This window comes from Pristiophorus japonicus, chromosome 5 (genome assembly GCF_044704955.1).
Source record: "Pristiophorus japonicus isolate sPriJap1 chromosome 5, sPriJap1.hap1, whole genome shotgun sequence".
In the NCBI taxonomy this organism is placed as follows: domain Eukaryota; kingdom Metazoa; phylum Chordata; class Chondrichthyes; family Pristiophoridae; genus Pristiophorus; species Pristiophorus japonicus.
This window is the reverse complement of record NC_091981.1, coordinates 159,829,926-159,856,754: the sequence shown is the minus strand read 5'-3', so window position 1 is coordinate 159,856,754 and position 26,829 is coordinate 159,829,926. Positions and strand designations below refer to the sequence as shown.

General features: G+C 44.2%; 1 protein-coding gene across 1 annotated transcript in view; it reads right to left on the bottom strand.

Moving 5' to 3' along the window:
• Nucleotides 1–26,829, bottom strand: part of LOC139264487 (collagen alpha-1(XXVIII) chain-like) — a 405,978-nt gene that overhangs the window by 366,826 nt on the left and 12,323 nt on the right. The window contains exons 4-8 of the mRNA XM_070881040.1: nt 20,919–20,939; nt 20,700–20,759; nt 11,661–11,714; nt 8,165–8,209; nt 6,112–6,138 (exon numbers count right to left, since the gene is read on the bottom strand). Coding sequence (XP_070737141.1) covers nt 6,112–6,138; nt 8,165–8,209; nt 11,661–11,714; nt 20,700–20,759; nt 20,919–20,939 — 207 coding nt within the window. The remainder of the gene's footprint in view (nt 1–6,111; nt 6,139–8,164; nt 8,210–11,660; nt 11,715–20,699; nt 20,760–20,918; nt 20,940–26,829) is intronic.

Sequence of the window (26,829 nt, the reverse complement as noted above, 5' to 3'; positions counted from 1 at the left end):
AAAAAACACTACCACCTATTTTCACCCGTCTCCACCCTTGCCTCAGCTCATCCACTGCTGAAACCCTCATCCATGCCTTTGTTACCTCTACACTTGACTATTCCAATGCACTCCTGGCTGACCTCTCACATTCTACTCTACATAAACTTGAGGTGATCCAAAACTCGGCTGTCTGTATCCTAACTTGCACAAGTCCTGTTCACCCATCACCCCTGTCTAGAGTAATTATAGGCCCCCTTCTTCAATTTTAATTGGTTTATAATTTCTTTATTTGGCCATGACATACTGAAACTACTAGTGGTTTCCTTTGTTAATGGAATATATTTAGGGGCCAAAATTGCCACTCTCAGAAAGGCCCATTAGCGCCTCCAGTATACGCTAATGGGGCGTTAAAGAGTTTTTGCCCGGGCGTGGCAGCCAGAGCACCCCCCCCCCCCACCGCCCCGGAATTGCCCCCAGGGCTCCACCAGTGAAAAGTGGTTCGCAACCCACCCCACGATTAGCGCATTGGTGCCGCGCATGCACGCCAATGATGTCATTGCCGTGCGCGCCGGTCCCTTTGCGCCCCTCGGAGGAAATTGTCCCGTGGGTCGCGAGGTCGGTTGGCATGCGGTGATGCCACTGATAGCTTCTCGGGGTGAGAAGCTGTGGTAGCTGGGGAGCCCTGGCCACCCTTAAAGGGGAGGTGGTAGCACGGTGCCGGCCATTTTTCTTTCTGTCGGCCGACTTTTCAGTCGGCCCGACAATGGCGGCCGTTGATGTGGCCGGGCCGCCAACATGTAGACCGGCACCCCCTCCTGGCAGACACCCTCCCTGGTGGCACAGTGGGCACCACTAAAGAGGCTGCAGAGTTCATCATGGCCCTCCCCTTTAAATCAAATTCACCGCCCAAACCCAGCGCGGGCCAATTTTGGCCCCTTACACTGTACTTTTGCAATCTCTTTTCGAACATCCCATTGTTGGTCGACATCTCACCTCAGCTAGCTTGCTGCTCATCTTTCTAAAATCTGCCCTAAACCAATCGTGTGTTCTAGTTTTATACTGACTTTCTCCCATTCTAGTTGGATTTTAAACCTTATCAAGTTGTTGGCACTATTCCCAATGTGCTCACCTAAATTTATCTCATCAATCTGACCTATTTCATTCCTCATAACCAGATCTAGCAATGCTTCCTTCTGTGTAGACCTACTAACATACTGCTTGATTACATTTTAGAAATTCCATTTCCTTTTCTATATTTACTCCCTCTTTGTCCCAACTGATAAGTGGATAATTAAATTCTCCCAGAACAATAATTTTGTTACTCCTACTCGTCAATCTAATCTGACTGCAGATTTCTTTCTCACAATTGGGACATCTGTAATCAAAACTTACCAATGTAACACACCCTTTTTGAAATCATAGAATCATAAACTAGTACAGCATTGAAGCAATCTGTGCCATTATTTTTGCATTTGAACTAATTTTGTTGATGTTTATCAGAATAAATAATAGCACTGGGCTGAGCAATGCACTGAAAAAAATCCATCAACCTTCAAAATAGTCTCTGTCTCACAGCCCCTCTATATATAGATAAAACAAGGTCACAGATTTCAAAATATCTCATGGATTATCTTGAAGGAGCCTTATATTTGCTATCCTGTGGGCTGTTAAAGTTGCAATGCCCACAACAGCCCTCTAAACAACTGCTTTTGTCCTCTAGGTTGGAGCGAAGGAAGTGCGCCCACTGAAACATTTCCTTACTAACTCCACCTGTTTTGAAGATATTCAGCTTCCTTCAATTTCATGGAGCACACTGACTGTGCATTCATTGTGCTGCCCCTCCAAGGGTTAGGTCTCTGTGATGATCAGAAACCCATAATCTACCAATTCATGAAGTCAGCCACTGTTGTGAAAACTTCAATATCTCCAAGATGGATGATAGTTGGAACGTATACATTTTCCTGTCTGTAAATCAGATAAACATGATTCCTTGGTAACTGTGAAGGTCTAAAAAAGCTGGCCAATCCAAGGGCCATCCAAAAATTTAATTAATTGTAGTGGGTAATCACTTAATTTATCCTGAAATAATGCCAATTCAAAATTAATAAAATTAATAAGCACAATTATAATGATTGCCAATTTATGAATCAAGGTGTGTAAACAAAATTCAAAATTGCTGCAATTAAATGGCAAATGGGTCACTTTGGTATGAATTATTGAACTAAGAAGGAACAGGCATTAAGCTCTAAACAGCTAATAAAATGCAGTGAATATTTTTATCCACCCTCTTAAAACTAGCTGAAAGACAATATTGTTTTGAATCCTGGACGATCTTCTTTTAACAATTTCATTTTTTTTCAGTACACTTTAGAAACATAGAAACATAGAAACATAGAAAATAGGTGCAGGAGTAGGCCATTCAGCCCTTCGAGCCTGCACCTCCATTCAATACGATCATGGCTGATCATTCACCTCAGTACCCCTTTCCTGCTTTCTCTCCATATCCCTTGATCCCTTTAGCCGTCAGGGCCATATCTAACTCCCTCATGAATATATCTAACGAACTGGCATCAACAACTCTCTGCAGTAGAGAATTCCAGAGGTTAACAACTCTCTGAGTGAAGAAGTTTCTCCTCATCTTGGTCCTAAATGGCTTACACCTTATCCTTAGACTGTGTCCCCTGATTCTGGACTTCCCCAACATCGGGAACATTCTTCCTGCATCTAACCTGTCCAGTCCCGTCAGAATTTTATATGTTTCTATGAGATCCCCTCTCATTCTTCTAAACTCCAGTGAATACAGGCCCAGTCGATCCAGTTTCTCCTCATACGTCAGTCCCGCCATCCCGGGAATCAGTCTGGTGAACCTTCGCTGCACTCCCTCAATAGCAAGCAAGAACATCCTTCCTCAGATTAGGAGACCAAAACTGAACACAATATTCCAGGTGAGGCCTCACCAAGGCCCTGTACAACTGCAGTAAGACCTCCCTGCTCCTATACTCAAATCCCCTAGCTATGAAGGCTAACATGCCATTTGCCTTCTTCACCATCTGCTGTACCTGCATGCCAACTTTCAATGACTGATGTACCATGACACCCAGGTCTCGCTGCACCTCCCCTTTTCCTAATCTGCAGCCATTCAGATAATATTCTGCATTCATGGTTTTGCCATCAAAGTGGATAATCTCACATTTATCCACATTATACTGCATCTGCCATACATTTTCCCACTCACCTAACCTGTCCAAGTCACCCTGCAGTCTCTTAGCATCCTCCTCACAGCTCACACTGCCACCCAGCTTAGTGTCATCTGCAAACTTAGAGATATTACACAATTCCTTCATCGAAATCATTGATGTATATTGTAAAGAGCTGGGGTCACAGCACTGAGCCCTGCGGCACCGCACTAGTCACTGCCTGCCATTCTGAGAAGGACCCGTTTATTCCTACTCTCTGCTTCCTGCCTGCCAACCAATTCTCTATCCACTTCAATATATTACCCCAACACCATGTGCTTTAAGTTTGCACACTAATCTCTTGTGTGGGACCTTGTCAAAAGCCTTTTGAAAGTTCAAATACACTACATCCACTGGTTCTCCTTGTCCACTCTACTAGTTACATCCTCAAAAAATTCTAGAAGATTTGTCAAGCATGATTTCCCTTTCAGAAATCCATGCTGACTTGGACCGATTCTGTCACTGCTATTTCATCTTTAATAATTGATTCCAACATTTTCCCCACTACTGATGTCAGGCTAACCGGTCTATAAATCCCCGTTTTCTCTTTCCCTCCTTTTTTAAAAAGTGTTGTTACATTAGCTACCCTCCAGTCCATAGGAACTGATCCAGAGTCGATAGACTGTTGGAAAATGATCACCAATGCATCCACTATTTCTAGGGCCACTTCCTTAAGTACTCTGGGATGCAGATTATCAGACCCTGGGGATTTATCGGCCTTCAATCCCATCAATTTCCCTAACACAATTTCCTGACTAATTCCTGACTGATTTCCTTCAGTTACTCCTTCTCGCTCGAACCTCGGTCCCCTAGTATTTCCGGAAGGTTATATGTGTCTTCCTTCGTGAAGACAGAACCAAAGTATTTGTTCAATTGTTCTGCCATTTCTTTGTTCCCCATTATAAATTCACCTGATTCTGACTGCAAGGGACCTATGTTTGTCTTCACTAATCTTTTTCTCTTCAGATATCTATAGAAACTTTTGCAGTCAGTTTTTATGTTCCCTGCAAGCTTCCTCTCATACTCTATTTCCCCCCTCCTAATTAAACCCTTTGTCCTCCTCTGCTGAATTCTAAATTTCTCCCAGTCCTCAGGTTTGCTGCTTTTTCTGGCCAATTTATATGCCTTTTCCTTGGATTTAACACTATCCCTAATTTCCCTTGTTAGTCAGGATTGAGCCACCTTCCCTTTTTTTATTCTTACGCCACACAGGGATGTACAATTGTTGAAGTTCATCCATGTGATCTTTAAATGTTTGCCATTGCCGATCCACCGTCAACCCTTTAAGTATCATTCGCCAGTCTATTCTAGCCAATTCACACCTCATACCATCGAAATTACCTTTCCTTAAGTTCAGGACCCTCGTCTCTGAATTAAATGTGTCACTCTCCATCTTAATAAAGAATTCTACCATATTATGGTCACTCTTCCCCAAGGGGCCTCGCACAACAAGATTGCTAATTAGTCCTTTCTCATTACACATCACCCAGTCTAGGATGGCCAGCTCTCTAGTTGGTTCCTCGACATATTGGTCTAGAATACCATCCCTAATACACTCCAGGAAATCCTCCTCCACCTTATTGCTACCAGTTTGGTTAGCCCAATTTATATGTAGATTAAAGTTGCCCATGATAACTGCTGTACCTTTATTGCACGCATTCCTAATTTCTTGTTTGATGCTGTCCCCAACCTCACTACTACTGTTTGGTGGTCTGTACACAACTCCCACTGGCGTTTTCTGCCCTTTGGTATTCCGCAGTTCTACCCATACAGATTCCACATCATCCAAGCTAATGTCCTTCCTTACTATTGCATTAATTGCCTCTTTAACCAGCAATGCCACCCCACCTCCTTTTCCTTTCTGTCTATCCTTCCTGAATGTTGAATACCCCTGGATGTTGAGTTCTCAGCCTTGGTCACCCTGGAGCCATGTCTCCGTAATCCCAATTATGTCATATTCGTTAAGAGCTGCCTGCGCAGTTAATTCGTCCACCTTATAACGACTACTTCTCGCATTGAGGAACAGAGCCTTCAGGCTTGTCTTTTTAATACACTTTGTCCCTTTAGGATTTTGCTGTAATGTGGCCCTTTTTGATTTTTGCCTTGGGTTTCTCTGCCCTCCACTTTAAGGTAAGATTAAATTTATGTAACTCAGTTTCCCAGCCAGTTGTAGCGCTTTATGCTTCACAAGTTGCCCCTTGTCCTCACGAGCCCATGCAATAGTGTATAACAAACATTTTTTAATTTAATAATGAAATAAAGCACTTGTCTGTTTTGTGTCTTGCCAGGAACTCATAGAATCATACGGCACAAAAGGAGGCCATTCGACCCATTGTATCCGTGCCAGCCAAAAAAGAGCTATCCAACCTAATCCCACTTTCCAGCTCTTGGTCCGTAGCCTTGTAGATGTACAACAACATTGAAAGGTTTGGCCGTGGTCTCTCCTAAGCATCAACTTCAAAGAAGCCTAAACATTCAACTGGGAGTTACTCTGTATTCTGTCTTGAAAAAGCAAAATTAAAGGAGCAGAAGGGCTCACTCACAAACATGTCAGATGTTGTTTCGGTGGCTCTGGTTGCTTCACGAGGAGGCCTTTTGGGAATGTTTGTTTTGTAGCCAGTGGTGATGTACATTGTTTTTATAAATCCACTGAAATATGGAATCAAGAAGCAGTACAGTCAAGAAGCAATGGATTGTGCTTTCCCAATGGAGCAGCCAGCAAATGTACTGGGTAATATATGACTGTGCCATATTGAACAGGAAGTTTAACCCACTATTTGTGCTGAGTTAAGCTGATGTAAGTAGTTCACAATTGTCTGAACTTCTTTCTGGCACAGGCACGCAGACATGCGACAGTCAAAATATTAATTTAGTCAACAACATTATACTTTACCTTATGTCCTTTAAACCCAGCTTTTCCCTGTTGGAAATATAAAAAAATGTAACATTATTTGTGCCACAGAGCCACAGTTTTTCTTGTAAGATCAGGTCTAATATATACTCAGTATGAATCCATGGATTGTGGTTACCGCACTACATTGCTAATTCTCACATTTCAGTTGTGGAGATCAAGGAGGAGGCGAGGGAGCAGAGGTCAGGGTGGGGTTGAAGCGGCCGGGAATACCAGAAATGCGGGTAACACGGAGGTCCTACCGAATTCAATGGCAGGACCGCATATAAATTATTTTTCTACGTTTCCCGGCAGGCGGTCAGGTTGAGAGGCTGCCGAACTGTCAGGCGGGTAGGCCTGCACTGGAAGGCCGAGGAGCTGAGGGAGGGAGGGAGAGATTGTGGGTGGCGGAGAGCGGGGCAATAGATCATTGGTTGGGGGTATTGTGATCCGGGGGTGGGGGCAAAGATCGTTGGTCAGGCTGGAGATTGTGGATGGAAGGTAAGAGGGGTAGATTATGGATGAAAGGTTGTGAGATATCATGGATCGGAGGCTGGGGGAGGAATGGCGGGGAGGGAACGGATGATCGCAGGGTCGTTCGGCAACAGTGGGTCGGGAAGCAGGATACCTTGGGGGTCTAGGTGAAACACCATTAACCTCCCGCCACTCCTCACAAATATTATTGAACCATGTGTTCTGAACAAAAGTACGTAAGTTATCTTTTGATCTTTTATAGGTACTTGTAATAGAATGATCAGATTTACTGTTGGTTACTAAAAAACTGAAGACCTAGCTCTTTACTAAATATATAAGACTAAATGAAAGTGTCCAAAAGCAGCATGAGACCAGAAGGGTGCAAGGAATCAGCACAGTGTGACGTTAGATATTGACATTTACTTTGCTTTGCTAGTACCATACAGAGGAAGAAGTGGGGTGTATGGATGTATGCAGCAGAATCCTCCAGGATTCAGTTTTAGGAGACATATAAGGGACATAATATCAAACTTGCAGATGACACAATTATACAGAGCGTAGTAGATAGGTGGTGTGACTGTTGTTATACAGCACTGGTAAGAAGCTGAAGCAGCACAAGAATATCTCCTGGGAATGGCCTTACATCAATTGTCTAAACTTGATTCGAGCAACTTTGCATCAGACTTATACCACATTTTCTGCATTGACACAAAGCCAAAACAACTTCAGATTGAAATATTGGTGCTAAAATTCCAGTGTCTCGGGTCTGTACGAAGTTTCTACGGACCCGGGAAAGCATCGGAAAAGCCGGTTTTCAGCGCGCAATGTGCATCCGCTGAAAACCGGCTTTTCCGATCTGTCAAGTTTCTGGCTTGACAGATCTCGCGTTTATCAGGAGCGAGGACACTTGCAGGGCAAGATTTCCGATATTTACGCGTATCTTGCCCAGCAAATGTCCTCAAAAATCTTGCACCTGAAAAAGCAGGCGTATAGCCTACTTTTACAGGCGCAAGTGTTTAAAAATACACAAAAGCATTTTAAAATAAAGTTATAAAAACACATTTTACTGTTAAAAACCCTCCCCACAATGGTAAGTTTATTTTAAGACATAATTAAAAAAATGTTTTAAAAAGCCGAGAAAATATTTTTTTATAAGAACTTTAATTTAAATTAATCTTAAATATGCAGTGTATTTTTCTATTTTTTATTAGTGTTTTGTGTGTTTGGGGGAATTCTCATTCATAATAATGGGAACTGCAACTTGTTCCCATTGTTCCCATTATTATGAATGAGAAAATACTGTACCTTGATTGGCTGCCCAGAGCAATGTGACTCCAGCTCCAGCATACGGACGTCCCAACATGCATGCGCTCCGATGCGTAGGGAGTGAAGGATTGGAAATTTGAGCGGGCGCAGCAGGAACAAGTAGGTGTACATCTTTTTTAACATTTTCAGTCAATTGCCCGCGAGAAGACCTCGATCGGAATTTCAGGCCCAATATGTTTATTGTAACTGTTCTATAAACATGTGATTGATAACTTACATTTACCCAGTAGTGCTAAAAAATCAGAAGTGTACTCACCTTTTCACCAGAAATCCCAGACTCTCCTTTTAAACCGTGTTGTCCCTATTGACAAAGAATCAAAAATAATAGTTTAACATATTATCATAGCTTTCATCAGGTTTTGAATTTGAAATATTGTTTATTGCACAATAAAATAATAGTATTTTGCCACCCATTCTAATCGTAGACTGTTTATTTTGCACAATTGGATACGTGACAAGTCTAGCAAAGTTAAAAACAGAAGTGATGCCAAAAGAAGTTCATTGACCTTTTCAGAAGGGACAATATAGGGCACTGACTGGCTATGCCTCTAACCAAGGAAAAGGTGATTATTTAGTGTACCTCAATACATTGTGCCCCTCACACAGTCTTGATTGTTTTCATTACCCTTATTCTACTTTCATTATCCCTCAATCTCACAGCACAAACACGCCCACTGTTAAAGTTCACAAACTTAAATTCCTCCTCATCTGCATGAAACCATTTTCTCTCTTACCAGCCCCTGTTATGACAAGATCGTCTTAAATCTAATTCCTCAGTATGTATTAACTTGTATCTCTGTTTCATTTCCTACTGAGAGAAAGCAGCCCACAATAGAAGGCAGCACTTGGCATATGCCTCCATAAGCGACCTGACCCCTTTAAGGGGCCCAAATTTCCCCAACCCCTTTTTCCGGCGCTCTCTCCCAAGATGCGTCGACTTTGTGTGCTCAAAACGGCGCCAAAAAACTTACTAACGTTTCTGGCCGCTCTGCTGTGTGTCCCAGGTCCTGGCAAGGCGTTTCTCGTGGAGTGGGGGGCGGAGCTACAGCCCTGTGCCGAAAACAGTGCCGGCAGCTGCACGCATGCGCAGTGGAGTCTGCGCACATGTGCAGTAGCTCCTCGCCCTCCCAGCACGTCCTGCAAGCTGTGAGCTGGACCCAATGCTCGCCGCCACCTATCCCTGGCCGAAAGGATGACCTGATGTTCACCGCCCCCTATCCCTGGCCGAAGGGGCGACCCGATAATCTTCAACAGCACCTCCCGATAAAACATGGGCCAGCAGGCAGTAGTGTGGTGAGAACGTTGCATTTTGTGTGGGCACATGTCAAATTGTTATGAGCCAACACTGATTAAGTTTTCCCTGGAGAGAAGTCCACTCCCTCGGAGAGAAGTCCAGTCCCTCAGAGAAGTCCAGTCCCTCGGAGAGAAGTCCAGTCCCTCGGCGAGAAGTCAAGTCCGTCAGAGGGCCGAGTTCGGAAGGTAGAACTTAAGTTTTATTTTTTATTTTTTATTTATTATTTATTATTGATCGTTTTTATGCTTCATTCATGTTGTTGTGAAGGTGTTTAGTGCTTTGCAAGGTCCTCTGTGCTTCCCTTCCGCCCCCTATCTCTGGCTACCTGCGCTGATTTCTTAACTCTCCATAAGGGTTTTCTGTGCGGCCACAAGTGTCCACATACGCTGGCCTAAGTTAGTTTGGAGCAACTACTAGCTGTCCAAACTGGTTTAAATGGCCAAAACAGGCGTAGGTGGCTGGTAATGCCCCCTTTTGAGAAAAAAAACTAAACTAAAAGAAGTCCTAACTCACTTACACTGGCACAAATTAAATGTGCAGAATGGGGATTTTTAAAATGCTCCAGAAAAATCAAGTTGCTCCAAAAAAAAACAGCAACTCCTGGGCAAATTTGGGCCCTATGTCTTTAGTGATAGTGATTGTATCCCTCCCTATAGCCCAAATTTGGGCCCATGGAGTGGAGCCCTCTTTATACAAGGAAACCAAATCCTGGAAGTTGCAGGAGATGGAGAAGCTGGAGGGCAAGTCCCAGAAAGTAACTTGTATCCCATGACTACTTCCACAACAATGCGATATAACATCCTATCTGAAGGACTCTCCCACAATCTTTCCAGGAGAAATTAAATGCTTGCCAATGCCACAACATTATCATTCTACATTGAGTGGTGTCTGCTGCTCGCAGTTTACATATAAATAGGTCCCGTTTGCTGTGGTCCTGTTGCTAATCTCTTTAGGCGTCTGCAAAAGGTACTAGACTTGGATTGTGCTCCACTTTGGGCGCAATCCAATTTCTAGGCCATTATCTTCTTAACTCAACACAGACTGGAGAAAGAAAAAAAAAGAAAAGTGGAGGTAATTTTTACTTTTGGCAATAATATAAAAAGGGCGATATCGGATCAGCCGCCCGTTATACACCTCTCCAGTCCAGGAAAATCGGGAGATGAGTATTACAGGCGGCCAGTCCAATATCGCACATTTCTCATTATTGCCAAAAGTTAACATTAACGCCATGGCAGCATGCATGCTTCCGCCCACAATACCCTACATACATGGAGGTTCTGATCTTAGCCGTGTCTTTGAGGGACGTGAAGGTCAGCAGCTTCCTCACAGGAAGGGAGATGGCAAAATGAAAGAGTCACCCTGCATTTCCCTTGTGCTCTTCTTATACAACACTTATATTACAGAACTGGTTTCAGAGACAGCTCTGTAGCATAAATGAGTCTGATTAAATGCACCGACAGCAAAGTTGAATGGCTGCCATCCAGGCTAAAATTTTATTCTAACGATGGACAGGCTAAACTCTTAACATTCTGGAAAATACAAAGCTTCCTCGACATCTGGGAGATTCAGCGGGCAGAATGATCAAGGATGGTTTTGCAGCAATTATTCACATGTTGCATGGTTTCTGGTCTCCAAATCAATCCTTCAGTGTACACAGGAATGTACAGGACCAGAACAGATCATTATAGTCCATCGGGTTAGTCCCAAAGTCTGGAAAATTATCATACACCCTCTATCTCAAATATCTCTTACTGCTTCCCTCAGTGGTAATTTTATCCTACATTACAACAGTGATGACACTTCAAAAGTACTCAATTAGCTGTACAACACTTTGGGACATCCTGAGGTTGTGAAAGGCAACTAAATGCAATTTTTTCTTTCTTTCTTATCCAACTGCTTCTTAAATTTGCTGTCCTCTTCCAGTTCCTCTCTGAGAATTTGTTCCACACACTCACCATTTTCTACGCAAAGTACTTTTCTTTTCTGAGTATGTGTTCATATCACTCAGTGTTTGTGACTATATCAACCATATTAATATTACAATTTGTCTTTTAATGTTTTTAATTTGTTCCTGTGGAGCCAGGAGGAGCAAGAGTAATTTCCCCCCACCCCTGAGATGCTGAATGTGAGAAAACTATCTTGAATAAAACCTCTGGGATGTAATACTCCCCTTAGACCTTCCTTCTCTTTGAATGAAATGATTGCAATTCAGCTCATGAAGGAAGTGAGACAAAGGTTACAATACTTTTTTAAGAACTTATCCCCCATATCTCTTTAAAAAATTATCAATCTATTTCCTTTCAGTTAAACTATATCACCGTTATTACGGTTTATTTTTGGCTTTATGGAGATACAAAATGCCAGACTTCATACAGAAAGTACTCTTATTAGCCTTTACTTTTTTAATGGAACGTTGAAGATGAAACATTATAAATATGATAAAGTATTTTTTCAGTACCTGTACTCCTTTTGTACCAGGGCTCCCATCTTTACCTCGATCTCCTTTTTTCCCCTAAATTAATATCCAGATGTTAGTAGAGTGCTTACTAAACAAAAGTATTACAACATCTATAACATTTCAAATTATGATGTGCACGATATTAGCTGCTTATCCATAGGTGATCAAGTTATAAACTCATGCTAGAAAAAGTATAATTCACAAGTATGTGGGCATCTTCATTTAAGCTTGAGAAATATTAAAATAAAGTGCCATTCAGTCAAGGCTTCGCAAATTTTTATTTGACACATCTTTCAACATCCTAGATTTAAAATCACACGTTTGGTGCTTTAGGGCAACTGGGCAAGATAATACAGGTTCATGATTGTGCAGGGCATTATTTAGGGCAAATGTCAGTAAGTATCTCTTCACACAGAGGGTGATCAACAACTGCAGTGCAACTCAAGAAGGGTGGTTGATGCACTGGATTCGTTTAAAGAACAGCTAGATGCTGTAATGAGAAGAAAGTAGAGCTGTTATTCTGGAAGGATGAAGTCAAATAGGCTGAAGGGCATTCTTCGCCCACGCCAATCTTGTGACCTGATTTGGTGATCGTAATATCCTAGAAAACATACATCTAACTTGTACGCTAGCCCAGATTTCCTGCCAATTCAAAAGCAATAGGCAGAAAATCTAGCCTCAATTAAAATAAATTGTGCAATTCTAGCTAGTATGTACAATGCAGACAAATTACTTTTGCTTTAATTAATGAGCCATCCTTATCACACTCACACTTTTGTGGTTTCCCCTAGGAACCTACTTAATTATTATGAATGTGAAGGATCCTTTAATATTCCACAATATGTTATTTAACTCATTTATCCCTCTATCTGTCAAATATTACTTCCTTCATCAATGCAAGAGCTGGTGACAGCATTAAACTCCATATGTAATAATACTTCTTATCATGGAACACTGAGGCGTGTGCTTTATTGTTCGGTGCCTCTATTTCTGCACGCTTCTTACAAATACACACAAGCTTCATACTTCTGTCTCAGAAACTTGGTATATAACATAAACATCCCAGAGCATAATGATTTCTATTCGTTGCATGATCAAATATTGCTATGCCATACAGGAAACAAAAAATGCTTCAAAATTATCGGGTTAATTTTAACCCTACCACCAGGTGGAAACCAGGCAGGTGACCAGTTAAAACTGAGCAGGTTACGTGCCTGCTCGGAACTCAGCCATTTCCCATTGTCTCCAGATTCTTCAGGTGGATGAGGCGCCCACCAAAAGCAGCCAGGAGCCTCATGAATTTATGCAATTCATCAACATTTATGTAATAGGATCTTGACGGCATTTTAACTGGGGCATAAGCAGGAAAACCGCTGTGGTTTTCCCACCAGACTGAAGCATATGGGCAGCTGGTGGGAAGGACAATGAGCGCCTCCGGGTAAGTCAAAAAATGTCCTTTGTTGGGCGAAAAGGAACAAGAGTGCTCCTCTGGGCCCCACAACGAAAGTTGCAGTCTCCCCTGTCGGCAGCCGCTCCGCGTCTTCAGCCCACCTGGATGGGTTAACTTTGGAACCATTTGGACTGGCAGCATTTAAATGAGGACCGGGAGTTAAAATACCTGGGCCTGAAATTATACAATGAGTGCGTTTCACACTCTCACCACCCATCTGAAACTCGCTGCAGGTTAAAATCGACCCCAGTGTCAGCTACAATGCAAAAGAACCACTCTCTTGTCCTTTCACCTCCATACAACAGAATCTGTGTGGAACCACTGCTGTAAGTTGCCTGAATAAAACAGAATTCATAAAGTAAATAGGAGAAATATTTCCAGTTGTAATTTTATCACAGCGTGATAAATTTCAGAAGACACTGGAATGTGATAGCATTGCAGTGTCTACAGATTATTAGCAAACTTTTCTTCTATCCTATATAGTTTTGAATCATATTCCTATATCTCCTAGTGGAAACCAGCTTAGTGGTAGAATTCCCGTCTGAGTCAAAAGGTGCAGGGTTCGAATCCAAACAGTGCCAGTGAGACCGGAGCTCCGTCCCGGAATTATTGATTGATGTCCAACAGGTAACTCGCATCTGTTCCTCGCCCAGTCGTTTGGGTTGTGGGGGCATCTAAAACCCTCGCGTCATATAGCACTAACCACCCTATCGGGCATGGAAAGAGCATTCATGTCGTGGCTTGTCAGACTGTTAATCCTTCCACTATTTCACACTGTTGTCCAGGGGAAGAGTGTTATAAATGGCAGCCTAGAAGCAGGTCATTGACTCATCCTGACAGCTGGTGTTAGTGCTTGGCTAGAGGAGTGCAGGAAATAAGAAAAAAAGTAAAAGGAGCCTTACCCTCAAATAATTTTAGAAAATGCAAACAGAGCAATAAAGATGGGGATTTACAAGGATGAGATTGCGAGTGTGAATGAAAGTCATTCACACTCCATACTGAAGGAGATACGTATAGTTTCTGTTTTGTATGTCAACTTTACTAGTGTGTAAGACTTGCCACCATGGGGCGCACCTGTTGGAGACCCAAGGGTCACCTGCACACCCCGGGCAAGCAGGTATAAAAGGCAGTCTACCATGCTGCTTCCTCACTCTGGAGTTACATTAAAGAGACCAAGGTCACAACAGTTTGAGTTTACAGTATACAGTCTTGTGGAGTTATTCTGAACATAACAATTGGCGACAAGTAACAGATCACGAACGTTCACGCGGTTATGGCTGCCATTGGTATTTTTGAGAGATTTGTTGAGGGTGATGATTGGGAAGCATTCGTTGATCGTCTTGGCTAGTACTTCATGGCCAACGAGCTGGATACGGAAGATACCGCGGTCAAGCGCAGGACGATTCTCCTCACTGTTTGTGGGTCCATGATATATGGCCTCATAAAAAATCTGCTAGCATCAATGAAACCAACAGTCAAGACATATGTAGAGTTGTGCACGCTGGTTCGGGAACACCTCAAGCCGAAGGAGAGCATCTTGATGGCCAGGTATCACTTTTACATGCACCATCGCTATGAGCAACAGAATGTGGCGAGCTATGTCGCTGACCTAAGACGCCTTGTAGTACCGTGTGAATTTGCTGGATTTTTGGGGAAAATGTTGCAGGACTTTTTCGTGCTTAGAATCGGCCACAAGGTCATTCTTCGCAAACTGCTGTCTGCCGAATCCCTAGATCTGAGAAAGGCCATCACGATAGCCCAGGCTTTCATGTCCATGAACGACAACACTAAACAGATATCTTTGCAGCATCGAAGCTCACCGGCAAGTAATGTGCATAAAATAACACCTTCAGCAGGTAGAACTGTACATGGCAGGACCTACACGCTGCAGAGGCCAGATCTAGGATGACTCAGAATCCGCTGTGGGGTGTGAATGCGAATCCATTAACACCATGTTGGCATTGCGGAGGTAATCATCGGGCCCATCAATGTCGAGTCAAGCACTACGTGTGCTAGGGCTGTGGAACAATGGGGCACCTCCAGCGAATGTGTAGACGTGCTGCGACTCACCACGTGGCAGAGTCGGCAGAAGATGACTGATCCGGTGCGGATCATGCTGAACGAGTAAGAGAGGCAACTCAACTCAAGGCTGAAGAGGAAATGTATGGGGTACACACCTTCACTACCAAAAGCCCTCCGATAATGTTGAAAGTCAAATTAAACGGCATTCCAGTTTCTATGGAATTGGACACGGGGCGAGTCAGTCAATTATGAGCCAGAAGGCTTTTGAGAAACTGTGGGGCAACAAGGCACAAAGGCCAAAACTACGCCCGATTCACACAAAGCTGCGCACTTACACCAAAGAGCTCATACCAGTCATTGCTGCGACAGTGAAGGTATCGTACGATGGAACTGTGCATGATTTACCACTATGGATTGTTTCAGGCGATGGCCCAACGCTGTTCGGCAGAAGCTGGCAAGGAAAGATCCGATGGAACTGGGACGACATCAAAACGCTGTCTTCGGTGGATGAGGCCTCGTACGCCCAAGTACTAAACAAATTCCCGTCGTTATTTGAGCCAGGCATTGGCAACTTCACAGGCGCCGAAGTGTAGTCCCTGATACATGGCCCACTCATCACAAGGCCCGAGTAGTTCCATATATGATGCGAGAGAAAGTCGAGATCGAGCTGGACAGACTTCAACAAGAGGAAATCATATTGCCAGTCGACTTCAACGAGTGGGCCAGTCCAATTGTTCCGGTGTTGAAAAGCGAAGGGACGGTCAGAGTCTGCGGGGACTACAAAGTAACGATCAACCGAGTCTCGTTACAGGACCAGTACCCACTACCCAAAGCGGATGACCTCTTTGCAATGCTAGCAGGGGGGAAGTCATTCACCAAGCTGGATCTAACCTCTGCTTACATGACACAGGAGCTGGCTGAACCTTCGATAAAATTGACGTGCATCAACACGCACAAAGGACTGTTCATATGCCATAAATGCTCTTTTGGGATTTGCTCGACTATGGCCATCTTCCAGAGGAACATGGAGAGTCTGCTGAAATAGGTTCCGCGCACCGTGGTGTTTCAAGATGACATCTTGATCACTGGCCGCAACACCACCGAACACTTGCACAACCTGGAAGAGGTTCTAAAGCAACTAGACAGAGTGGGACTCAGGCTGAAATGTTTCAAGTGTGTTTTCCTGGCGCCAGAGGTCGAATTTTTGGGAGAAAGATTGAGGCGGATGGCATCAGACCCACGGACTCCAAGGCAAAGGCCATCAAGAATGCACCCAGACCACAGAATATGACGGAGCTGCGTTCGTTCCTGGGACTCCTCAACTATTTTGGTAACTTTCTACCGGGGTTGAGCACTTTGCTGGAACCTTTGCATTTATTGCTACGCAAGGGTAATGACTGGGTTTGGGGTAAATCTCAAGAGACAGCCTTTAATAAGGCCAGAAACCTGCTATGTTCTAACAAGCTACTTGTATTGTATGACCCGTGTAAATGTTTAGTACCAGCTCGTGATGCATCTTCGCACAGGTCGGTTGTGTGTTACAGCAAGCCAATTTGTCAGGCAAACTGCAACCGGTTGGATATGTGTCCAGAAGTTTATCCAAGGCTCAAAGAACTTACAGTATGGTTGAGAAAGAAGCATTAGCATGCGTATACGGGGCTAAGAAAATGCACCAATACCTATTTGGATTCCGGTTCGATCTCGAAACCGACCACAAACCACTCATTTCACAGTTCTCAGAAAGCAAATGTATTAACACCAATGCTTCGTCCCGCATCCAAAGATGGGCACTAACATTATCTGCGTATGATTATGTAATCCACCACAGACCAGGCACGGAGAACTGTGCGGATGCCCTCAGTCGGCTACCATTGCCCATCACCGGGGTGGAAATGGCGCAACCCGCAGACTTGCTTCTTGTAATGGATGTTTTTGAGAGCGAGGGGTCACCAGTCACGGCTCGCCAGATCAGGACCTGAACTAAACAGGACCCTGTGCTATCACTAGTAAAAAGCTGCGCCCTTAATGGGAGCTGGTCGACTGTTCCCAGGGAAATGCAAGACGAAATTAAGCCATTTTACCGACGCAAGGAAGAAATATCCATCCATTTGGATTGTCTCCTATGGGGGAATTGCGTGGTTTTGCCAAAAAAAGGCAGGGAAACGTTTATACACGACCTACACAGTACCCACCCAGGCATAGTCATGATGAAGGTTATCACGTTTAGTGGCCCAGCATTGACTCGGAATTAGAGTCATGCGTACACCAATGTAACACTTGCTCACAGTTGAGCAATGCACCTAGGGAGGCCCCACTGAGTCTGTGGTCATGGCTCTCCAAACCGTGGTCCAGGGTCCACGTAGGTTTCACTGGCTCCTTTCAAGGAAATATGTTCCTCGTAGCAGTGGACGCTTACTCTAAATGGATTGAATGTGTAATAATGTCATCATGTACATCCACTGCCATCATTGAAAGCCTCCGGGCCATGTTTGTCACCCATGGTTTGCCCGACGTCCTTGTTAGTAACAATGGACCATGTTTCACCAGCTTGGAATTCAACGAGTTCATGACCCGCAAAGGCATCAAGCATGTCAGGTCTGCTCTGTTTAAGCCCGCATCCAATGGTCAAGCGGAATGGGCAGCCCAAACTATCAAGCAAAGCTTGAAATGCATGACAGACGGTTCCCTGCAGACCCGATTATCTCTGGTTCTGCTCAGCTACTGAACATGATCCGACGCGCTTACTGGTGTTCCCCCGGCAGAATTGTTAATGAAGAGAGCACTCAAAACCAGGCTCTCCTTAGTCCACCAGGATCTGAACGATCATGTAGAAACCCGGCGTCACCAGCATAACGTGTATCACGATCGCATGGCTGTATCGCGTGATATTGAGGTTAATTACCCTGTATTTGTTCTTAATTACAGTCATGGTCTCAAATGGGTGCTGGCACTGTTTTAGCCAAGGAGGGGAATAGAGTGTTTGTTTTCAAACTTTTGAATGGACAACCGTGCAGAAAGCATTTGGATCAGACCAAACAGCGATTCACTGACAACCAAGAACAGTTTGAAGAGAACATTATCATTGATCCACCAACACACAACCAACCAGCAATCGACCTCGCTGTCAATCACGAGGATGAACCCACCATGCCCGACAGTCCGATCAGACCAGCCGCGCTGCAGTGCAGCAATGATCCGATCAACTCAGGCGATCAACCCGGGAAAGTAGAGCACCGGATCGCCTCAACTTGTAAATAACTCGTATCTAAGACTTTGGGGGGGGGGGGGGGCGAGTGATGTTATGTATGTAAACTTTACTAGTGTGTAAGACTTGTCACCAGGGGACGCACCTGTTGGGGACCCAAGGGTCACCTGCACACCCCGGGCAAGCAGGTATAAAAGGCAGTGTAACATGCTGCTTCCTCACTCTGGAGTTACATTAACGAGACCAAGGTCACAACAGTTTGAGCTTACAGTATACAATCTTGTGGAGTTATTCTGATCATAACAGTTTCTGTGATTAAATATTTGGGCTGAACTTTCCCACCCAGCAGCAATGGGGCTGAAGTGAACTGCATTGGAGGCTGTTCAGAGAAGGTTCATGAGGTTGATTCCGGAGATGAGGGGCTTGACTTATGAAGATAGGTTGAGGAGGTTGGGCCTATACGCATTGGAGTTCAGAAGAATGAGAGGTGATCTTATCGAAACATATAAGATAATGAGGGGACTCAACAAGGTGGATGCAGTGAGGATATTTCCACAGGAGAAACTAAAACTAGGGGACACTGTCTCAGAATATGGGGGCCGCCCATTTAAACCTGAGATGAGGAGACATTTCTTCTCTCAGGGGATTGTAAATCTGTGGAATTCTCTGCCCCAGAGAACAGTGGAGGCTGGGTCATTGAATATATTTAAGGAGGAGATAGGCAGATATTTGAGCAATAAGGGAATAAAGGGTTTTGGGGAGTGGGCAGGGAAGTGGAGCTGAGTCCATTATCAGATCAGCCATGATCTTATTAAATGGCAGAGCAGGCTCGAGGGATAAGGTGGCCTACTCCTGCTCCTATTTCTTATGGTCTTATGTTCTTGTTGCCATGGTGGTGATGATGGCTGTCGCCATTTTGCTGGGGTCTTCCGAGTAGGCGACCCAAGGGTCAATAGGGCGGTTGGGCTAGAAACAGCCTGCAAGTTGTTAGACTTTATTTTTGTGGGGCCGGGAGGAGCAGGACAGTTCCTCCAGGCTCCGCAATGCCAGATGTGGGGCGCAGCCACTCCAGTCAACCTCACCAGAGATCAGGGTTCCTCCATAAATCTACCTTCTTCAGGACCGAAGCCAGCGGGCTGCTGTGGATGCTCGATTTCAAACAGCAGCCCAATTCTAATTAGACCCAATCCTTAAAATGGACTGGGCCTCCCCAGGGATGATCCGTCATCTGGCCGGCACGTTCTGCCAGCCAGCCGCCTATAGGGGGCAAATTCAACCCCCCCACCCTTTAATTAACAGGTTATAACTAAACCCGGCAGTCACATTAATAGTGAATGAAAAACATCTGTAAATGATCCTGTCTTTTCTTTCTGCATGTCCGTTTAACCCTGGAATAATAGCGGATGTATGGAACAGATCATATGCATCCTCCCTAGAGATGTAACCAGTGATCAAACAAGCAGATTTCTTTTAATCCTTTTCCTTTAGTTTATATTCTTTGGCTGAATTTTCTGTTCATCAAAGGGGGTAACATCAGTGCTAAGAATGAATGAAAACATATTGCTGAGCCAGAGTATAAGGAACTTTATTCTGGACATGACCTTTGTTATTTGTTGTGGGGTGTGATTGACGTGGGCTAGACCACATTTATTGCTCACCCCTAGTTTCCCTGAGAAGGTGGTGGTGTGCTTTCTCCTTAAACCTCTGCAGACCAAATGATGATGGCTAATGGTTTTTAAAGAACCATAAAAAACAAGTTATGAAGTCTTCAGAACACACTTTTTAAACCTAATTTCATACTTCTCTGGAGTTATGCTATATCAAGTCCAAGTTGCGTGAGACAACCTCCCCAAGGTGTTTCATACTGCTTGGTTTTACTGCACTTCAGAATTAGATAGGGATGTGACTGCAGAGTTACACTGCTACTTTCACATCACTGTGCAGCCAAATTTGCTTTGCATCAATGTAAGAGAGGTAGTGTAACTGCACCTTTATTTTATCCAAGTTCATTCATTAGTTTTTAAAAGTCCCTCTCCTCAATGTGCAAGTTCCACTGGCTTTCTGTATTTAGTTGCAAGGTTTAGATACTGTTTAGTGCTATGGCTAAATTGTCCTAACACCAACATTTTGGGTACATTTTGTTTTAATGTAATCCCACCTGTTAAAAAACAGATGAGTTTTCTTCTCATGAAATATCAGTTTGTGGGCTGGAGTATTCATTGGCTTTCTGCACCTCCATTAGGTGTTAGTCAGAAAGGAGAATTAATAGCAACAACAATCAGCCTCTGCTCAATTAAGTGCAATCTGGTACCATGCTTCAGAAGAAAATAAATTCAGGAACAAATATTTTAACAATACTTACAGGAGCTCCATCTTCTCCCCTTTCCCCCTTTTCACAGCTACATGGCTTAGGTTTAGGACACTATATAGAAGTAAAAACAATGCATGAGTCCATACTATTTGTGTCTTAAAATGGGAACGTCTCAATGTTCACATTTGAAGAATCAATTGATACTCAAGTTAATCTCATATGAGCATGCACCTTTAGATAGGGTAATAGTAAAACTGACAAAAGACTTACCGATTGATTGGCAATTTTCAGCTGAAGGAAAAGGGGGGAAAAATAGATTTAATTGGTTATTGTACATAATATAGGTAATTCTTCAAAGTTTGTAATGTCAGGTGATCCAAGTATTTATACAACTACAAATTATAGATAATATTTGACAGTTTTATATTTATAATCAACCTTTAGATTAACTCTGTCAGATGCTCAGCAAATGAAGATTTAAGTCTTTAAATTATACTATGCATAAAATAATCACATTACATTAAAATAGTGGACAAAATAATTCATACAAATAAGTAAAGCAGTCATTTGCTAATGCTTGAGCAAGATAATTTACGCTTTGGTAGTTATGAAATTATGCAGGTACATGGGCTAAGCTTTTGCCAGTACAATGGCATCAATGTAAATATATTTTGGCCCCCACCATTGGAGAAAACAGAGAGTATGCAGCAGCTACTGATCAAGGTATCTGACTTAGCTTCATCAGAGCTAATGGCACATTGAGAACTGAGCATCACAGCTGTGCGACAGATTCATCTGTTTATTTTATGCATAGCATAATTTAAAGATCATTGATGTTCAGTACTTTGTGGGATAATATTGAGGGTTGCTATAAGTTAAGTTGACAGTAAGTGGTAAAACTCAAGTGCTTTTGTAGCTGCTGAAGTATATTCCTCTTAAAATAAATTCTAATTTACCAGACGTAAATAAACTCTTTAAATATGATTTGTATTTTAACAGCTAGTTAATATGGTTTAACTAAAGAAAAAAGGTCATAAACAAAACTGATCTCTTGAAGGAGCTGTGGCTTTTAAATACTAAATAGCATTTACAAAATGTGCTGTAAATACCCAGGGGCTGGACTTTCCTCCGGTATGCATTTGCTGCTGGAGAAGGGGTGGAGTGGAACTTTCACCCACCAGTGACCCTGCCTTCACCATTACCTATTTTCCTGGGTCAAGGCTCATTGATTATGCTGGGTGAGCTGCTGGCAATATCCCTGCCATACAAAGAGAGCCTGCTGAGGAATATTCAGTGGTGCTGTAGCAGGTATCCCACAAGGAGAAATCTGCTTTAAAAGGGGCAGAAGCACCTAGAAATGAAATGAAAATCTCTGATTTCTGTAAAACTGAAATAAGAACAGAAATTGTTTTAAACACACAGCATGTCAGTCGGCACTTGAAAAAGAAAAGACAAGTTAATATGGCGGGTGAAAACCTTTCATCAGAACTGATAAAGGAACAACTTACACATATATAGATATAGGCCTTTCAATATGGCAGCCCAATGAAGGTAAGTAAAGATAATGTGTACAGGAATTAGGCAGCTAAAGCTGCAAAGATTTGCAAGAGGCTGCATGTATGCAGTTGTCAGTCAGGCTGTGAAAGGATATTAAGAAGTCAAAAGTTGAGTAAGATAGCTCAAGAATGGAAGTGAATACACTGGAGTGAGAATCGGAGAAACCAGACCTACAGACATACAGTAGTTAGCACTTTTGCAGTTCTGCAGCAGGTCTTTGCTTACTTTTCTTATTGCCCTGAATAAGGGTTAACATTCAAAAAATCTGAAAGCAGCATTGAGTGGTTATGTGCAACCTTTTGAAGAACACCAAGACAATGGGGTCAATTTTCGGGCCGTGCCTAAAACAGCGCAGCCCCGCGAGCCACGCCTGATTTCCACGCTCAAAACCGCGCCTAAAACTTACCTCGGTATTCTCCCCACTGCTGGAACGATCCAGGCCCTTGACGCAGCGCAGCACAAGCTGTGGGGGGTGGAGCCAGGCCCCGGTGCTGAAAACAGTGCCGGGACCTCTGCATATGCGCAGTAGCTCCAGGCCACCGAGGCTGCGTGGGAGGGGCGTGGGAGTGAGCCCATTCGGCCAGGGCTAGGGGCGGCGAAGATCAGACTCGGGCCTCCCTCCTCTTCATCTTCAGCTCCTGCTCCGGCTCCCACCCAACCTCACCCCCCCGTGCAGCTCCTGCTCCGCTCCGGCTCTCTCCCACCCCCGCCCCCCTGCCCCCCGTCCAGCTCCCACTCCGGCTGCCTCCCCCCTCCCCCTCAGGTCCGATCTGGTCCACTCCCTCCCATTCAGCCGTTCCCCCTCCCTCCACGCCCTTGGCGGGGCCCACCCACCCAGCATCTTGCTGGGGATGGGCCCCGCCCAAAGTCTTCGGCCTGGCTTCCTCTCGTCGGCCGGGCCCATTCAGTCTCCCCCCCTCCCTCCCTCCTTTCCACCCCCCCTCCTCTCTTCTCCTCTCTTCTCCCCCCCACCTCCCTCTCCCCTCTTCTTCCCCCTCCCTCCCTCCCTCTCCCCCCCTCCTCCCCTTCCTCCCTCCCTCTCCTCCCCCTCCCTCCATCCCTCTCCTCTCCTTCCCTCCTCTCCTCCCCCACTCCCTCCTCTCTTCTCCTCCTTTCTCCCTCCCTCTCCACCCCTCCCCCTCCCTCTCCTTCCCTCCCTCCCTCTCCCCCCCTCCCTCCCTCTCCTCTCCCCCTCTCCCCACTCCCTCCCTCGCCTCCCCCCGTCTCCTCCCTCCCTCCCTCTCCTCCCCTCCCTCCCCCCCTCTCCTCTCCCCCTCTCCCCCCCTCTCCTCTCCCCCTCTCCCCCCTAACTCCCACCTCTCCCCCCTCCCTCCCTCTCCTCCCTCCCTCTCCTTCCCCGCCTCCTACCTCCCTCCCCTCCTCTCCCCCCTACTCTCCCTCCCCCTCCCCCCTTCCTTCCCCCCACCCCTCGCTATCAAAAACACAGAGAGACACTGACAGACAAAGAGACTCTGACAGAGAGTGAGACACTGACAGAGAGAGAGAGACACTGGGGGAGCCCCTTCCTAGCACACTGTTGGAGGGCTCCTGGTTCTGCAGTCGGTGAGAAGAAATGTAATTTTTTATTCATTGATTTTTTTAATTTATTTTTAATTTTTTTTGATTGATTTATTGGTTGATTTATTGGTTTATTTATCATTTATTATTGATGATGGTTCTTTATTTGTAAAAGTGAAGTGTTTCATGTTTGTAAACCCCCCTTCCCCACCCCATAACTCATTCCTTACACCTGATTTTCTAAGTGTAGGCAAGGTCTTTCTGAGCGTACAAAAATCTACACTTACTCCATTCTAAGTTAGTTTGGAGTAAGTTTTCGCTGCCTAAACTTGCAAAATAGGCGTAAGTGGCCGGACACGACCCCTTTTGAATAAAATAATCTGTTCGAAAATGAAATTGTTCTAACTGACTTGAACTGGAGCAAACTAAATGCCGAGAATTGCAATTTCTAAGATACTCCATTCTAAACTAGTTGCTCCAAAAAAATAGGAGTAACTCAGGCTGAAACTTGATCCCAATGATACTGGATAATTTTAACTATTCCAAGATAGGCTGGATTAAAGGAAATACATGTGGTCAGAGTGCGGAACACTTTTAGAATGCATCCAAACTGCTTCCTCGATCAATATGTGTCAACAACAAGGAAAGAATGAAGTCAAGCAAATAACTGATATGAGAATAGGGGAGCATTTGGAAAATAATGGCCACAACTTCAATGTAAGAATAAAAAGGGATACTGAAGATTCAAAGATGTGAGTGCTGGATTGGAAAAAGGCAAAGCTCAGTGAGATAAGAAGGGATCTGACCTAATTAACTTGGCGGGAAAGTTAGCAAACTGGTTGATGGATAAGCAGTGGGAAATCTTCAAATACGAGCTGCAGAGTACAAAATAAATACATTCCTAGAAGTTAAAAAGGCAGTCCATCAAAGAATAAGCTTTATGCATAAAGAGAGCGATTACAAGACAAACTTAAAAGGGGGTATATGATAAAATTAGGGCTAATGGGCCCAACTTTGCCCAACCCCTTTGCGCCGAATTTGCGCGCTGGAAAGGGCACCGGAAAAAAGGGGCCCCATCCTGGCCGCTCTTCGGAGTCCCCGGAGTCCTGGTGTGGCGTGCATTCTGAAGTGGGGGGGCGGAGCAACAGGTCAGCACCGAAAACAATGCCGGCACCTGCGTGCATGCTCAGTGAAGTCTGCGCGCATTCTCCTGCCCTTCCAGCGTGTCCTGCGGACTGTGAGCAGGACCCAATGCTCACAGCCCCTATCCCCGGCCGATGGGATGTTCCGATCTCGCCGCAAGCCTATCCCTGGATGAGTGGCCTCCCGCACCGGCCGGTCGGCCTGCTGAGTTCCTGGGCGAGGTAGGACTTCGGTTTTATTTTTTATTCATTGGTTGTGCTTGAGAGTTTTGATTGGGGTCGGGGGGAGGAGGAGAGTTTTGGGGGGGTGGGGCAGAGAAAGAGTGTATTGGGGGGGGAGAAGGAAAGTTTGGGGGGAAGAGAAAGAGAATTTGGGGGGGAGAGAAAGAGTGTATTGGGGGAGGGAGGAGGAGAGTTTTGGGGGGAGAGAGAGTGTTTTGGGGGGGGGAGAAAGAATGTTTTGTATATCAGCATCTTTCTCTCTCTCTCTCTCTCTCTCTCTGGCTAACCTCCCCCCCGCCCCACCCCCTCGTGACATCGCGGCCAGCAGCTCGTATTTCTCCGGTAGGATTTACTTCATTTTTATTAGTATTTTAATTGTTTGAACTTTTCATTGCAATGTTTGGTGCTTGGTTGTTGAGGTCCTCTCCAGTTCCCTTCCCTCCCCTATCCCTGCCCTAATGTCTATCGAATGTGCGCTGCTTTTTCTTCACTGCCCGCAAGGTTTTTTAGAGCTGGTCACATACGCTGACCTAAGTCGATTTGGAGTAAGTTTTTGCTGGCCAAAGTGGCATAAATGGCCAAAACTGGCGTAAGTGTCTGGGAACGCCCCCTTATGAAAAAAAAACTGACCTAAAAAAAATTGTACCTAACTGACTTACTCTGGAGCAAATTTTTTGGGGGAAAATGGCATTTTTTAACTTACGCCAGAAAAAATAACTTACTCCAAAAAAATTGATGCAAGTCATGGCCAAAGTTGGGCCCAAAATTACTAAAGGAATTTAGGGAGATTTTAGAAATTGGAGTGGGGAGTTGAAAAGGGAGATTAGAAGGGCTAGATGGAAATATGAAAATAGACCAGTATATAATACAAAAATAAATTTTAATGAATATTATAAGCATATAAAACATAAAGGATACTTAAAAGGGTAAAGCTGCTCAGGGATGAAAGAACAAGTCTAATTTTGGAGGATGAAGCTATAGAAGAAATATTAAATTAATATTTGGATCGTTTTTTACAAATTACATAGTTGCATAGTGGGCCAAAAATCACAGTCTCCAGGGGCGCGTGCGATGTGCGCATGCACTCGTAAAGGCCCCGCAAGTGTCGGTACCCGGCGCATGATGTGCATACGCCGAAAACCGGCACTTGTGAACTGTCAAAATGTTTTTTGACAATTCCAACGCATCCCCGGGAGAAGGGCCTTTGTGGGTGGAGATTTGGGCTATTTTACCAACTCTTGCCAAGCAAATATCCTTCGAACTCTTACGCTTTTACCAGCGTAAGAGTTTTAAAAGATAGAAAAATAAAATGTTATCAATAATTTTTTAATAAATACAGTCCATGAGGGTAAGTTTATTTTTACCCCTATTAAAACATGTTAAAAAAATGTTTTTTGTCTAAAATATTTACATGATTCAATTTCAATTTATTTTAAATGTGTGAAGTGTTTTTCTTGTTTATTTAAAATGTTTATGTGTTTTGAGGGTATCCTCATTCATAGAAATGATGATCTCCGTACAAACAGAACTCATCATTACTGGATATGCCATTTTCATTGGTTGTCCGGCTCATGTGATCCCAGGCTGCACATACACTCCTGAAATACGTTGACCCATACTCTGGACTGTGCAGCTAGGCCTCGGAGCACAAGTGTACGTTCCTCCGGGACCACCAGGTATTTTCGTTAAAAAAATGTTGGTCAGAGACATCCGCCCGCGGGAAGCCTCCAATCGCAATTTCT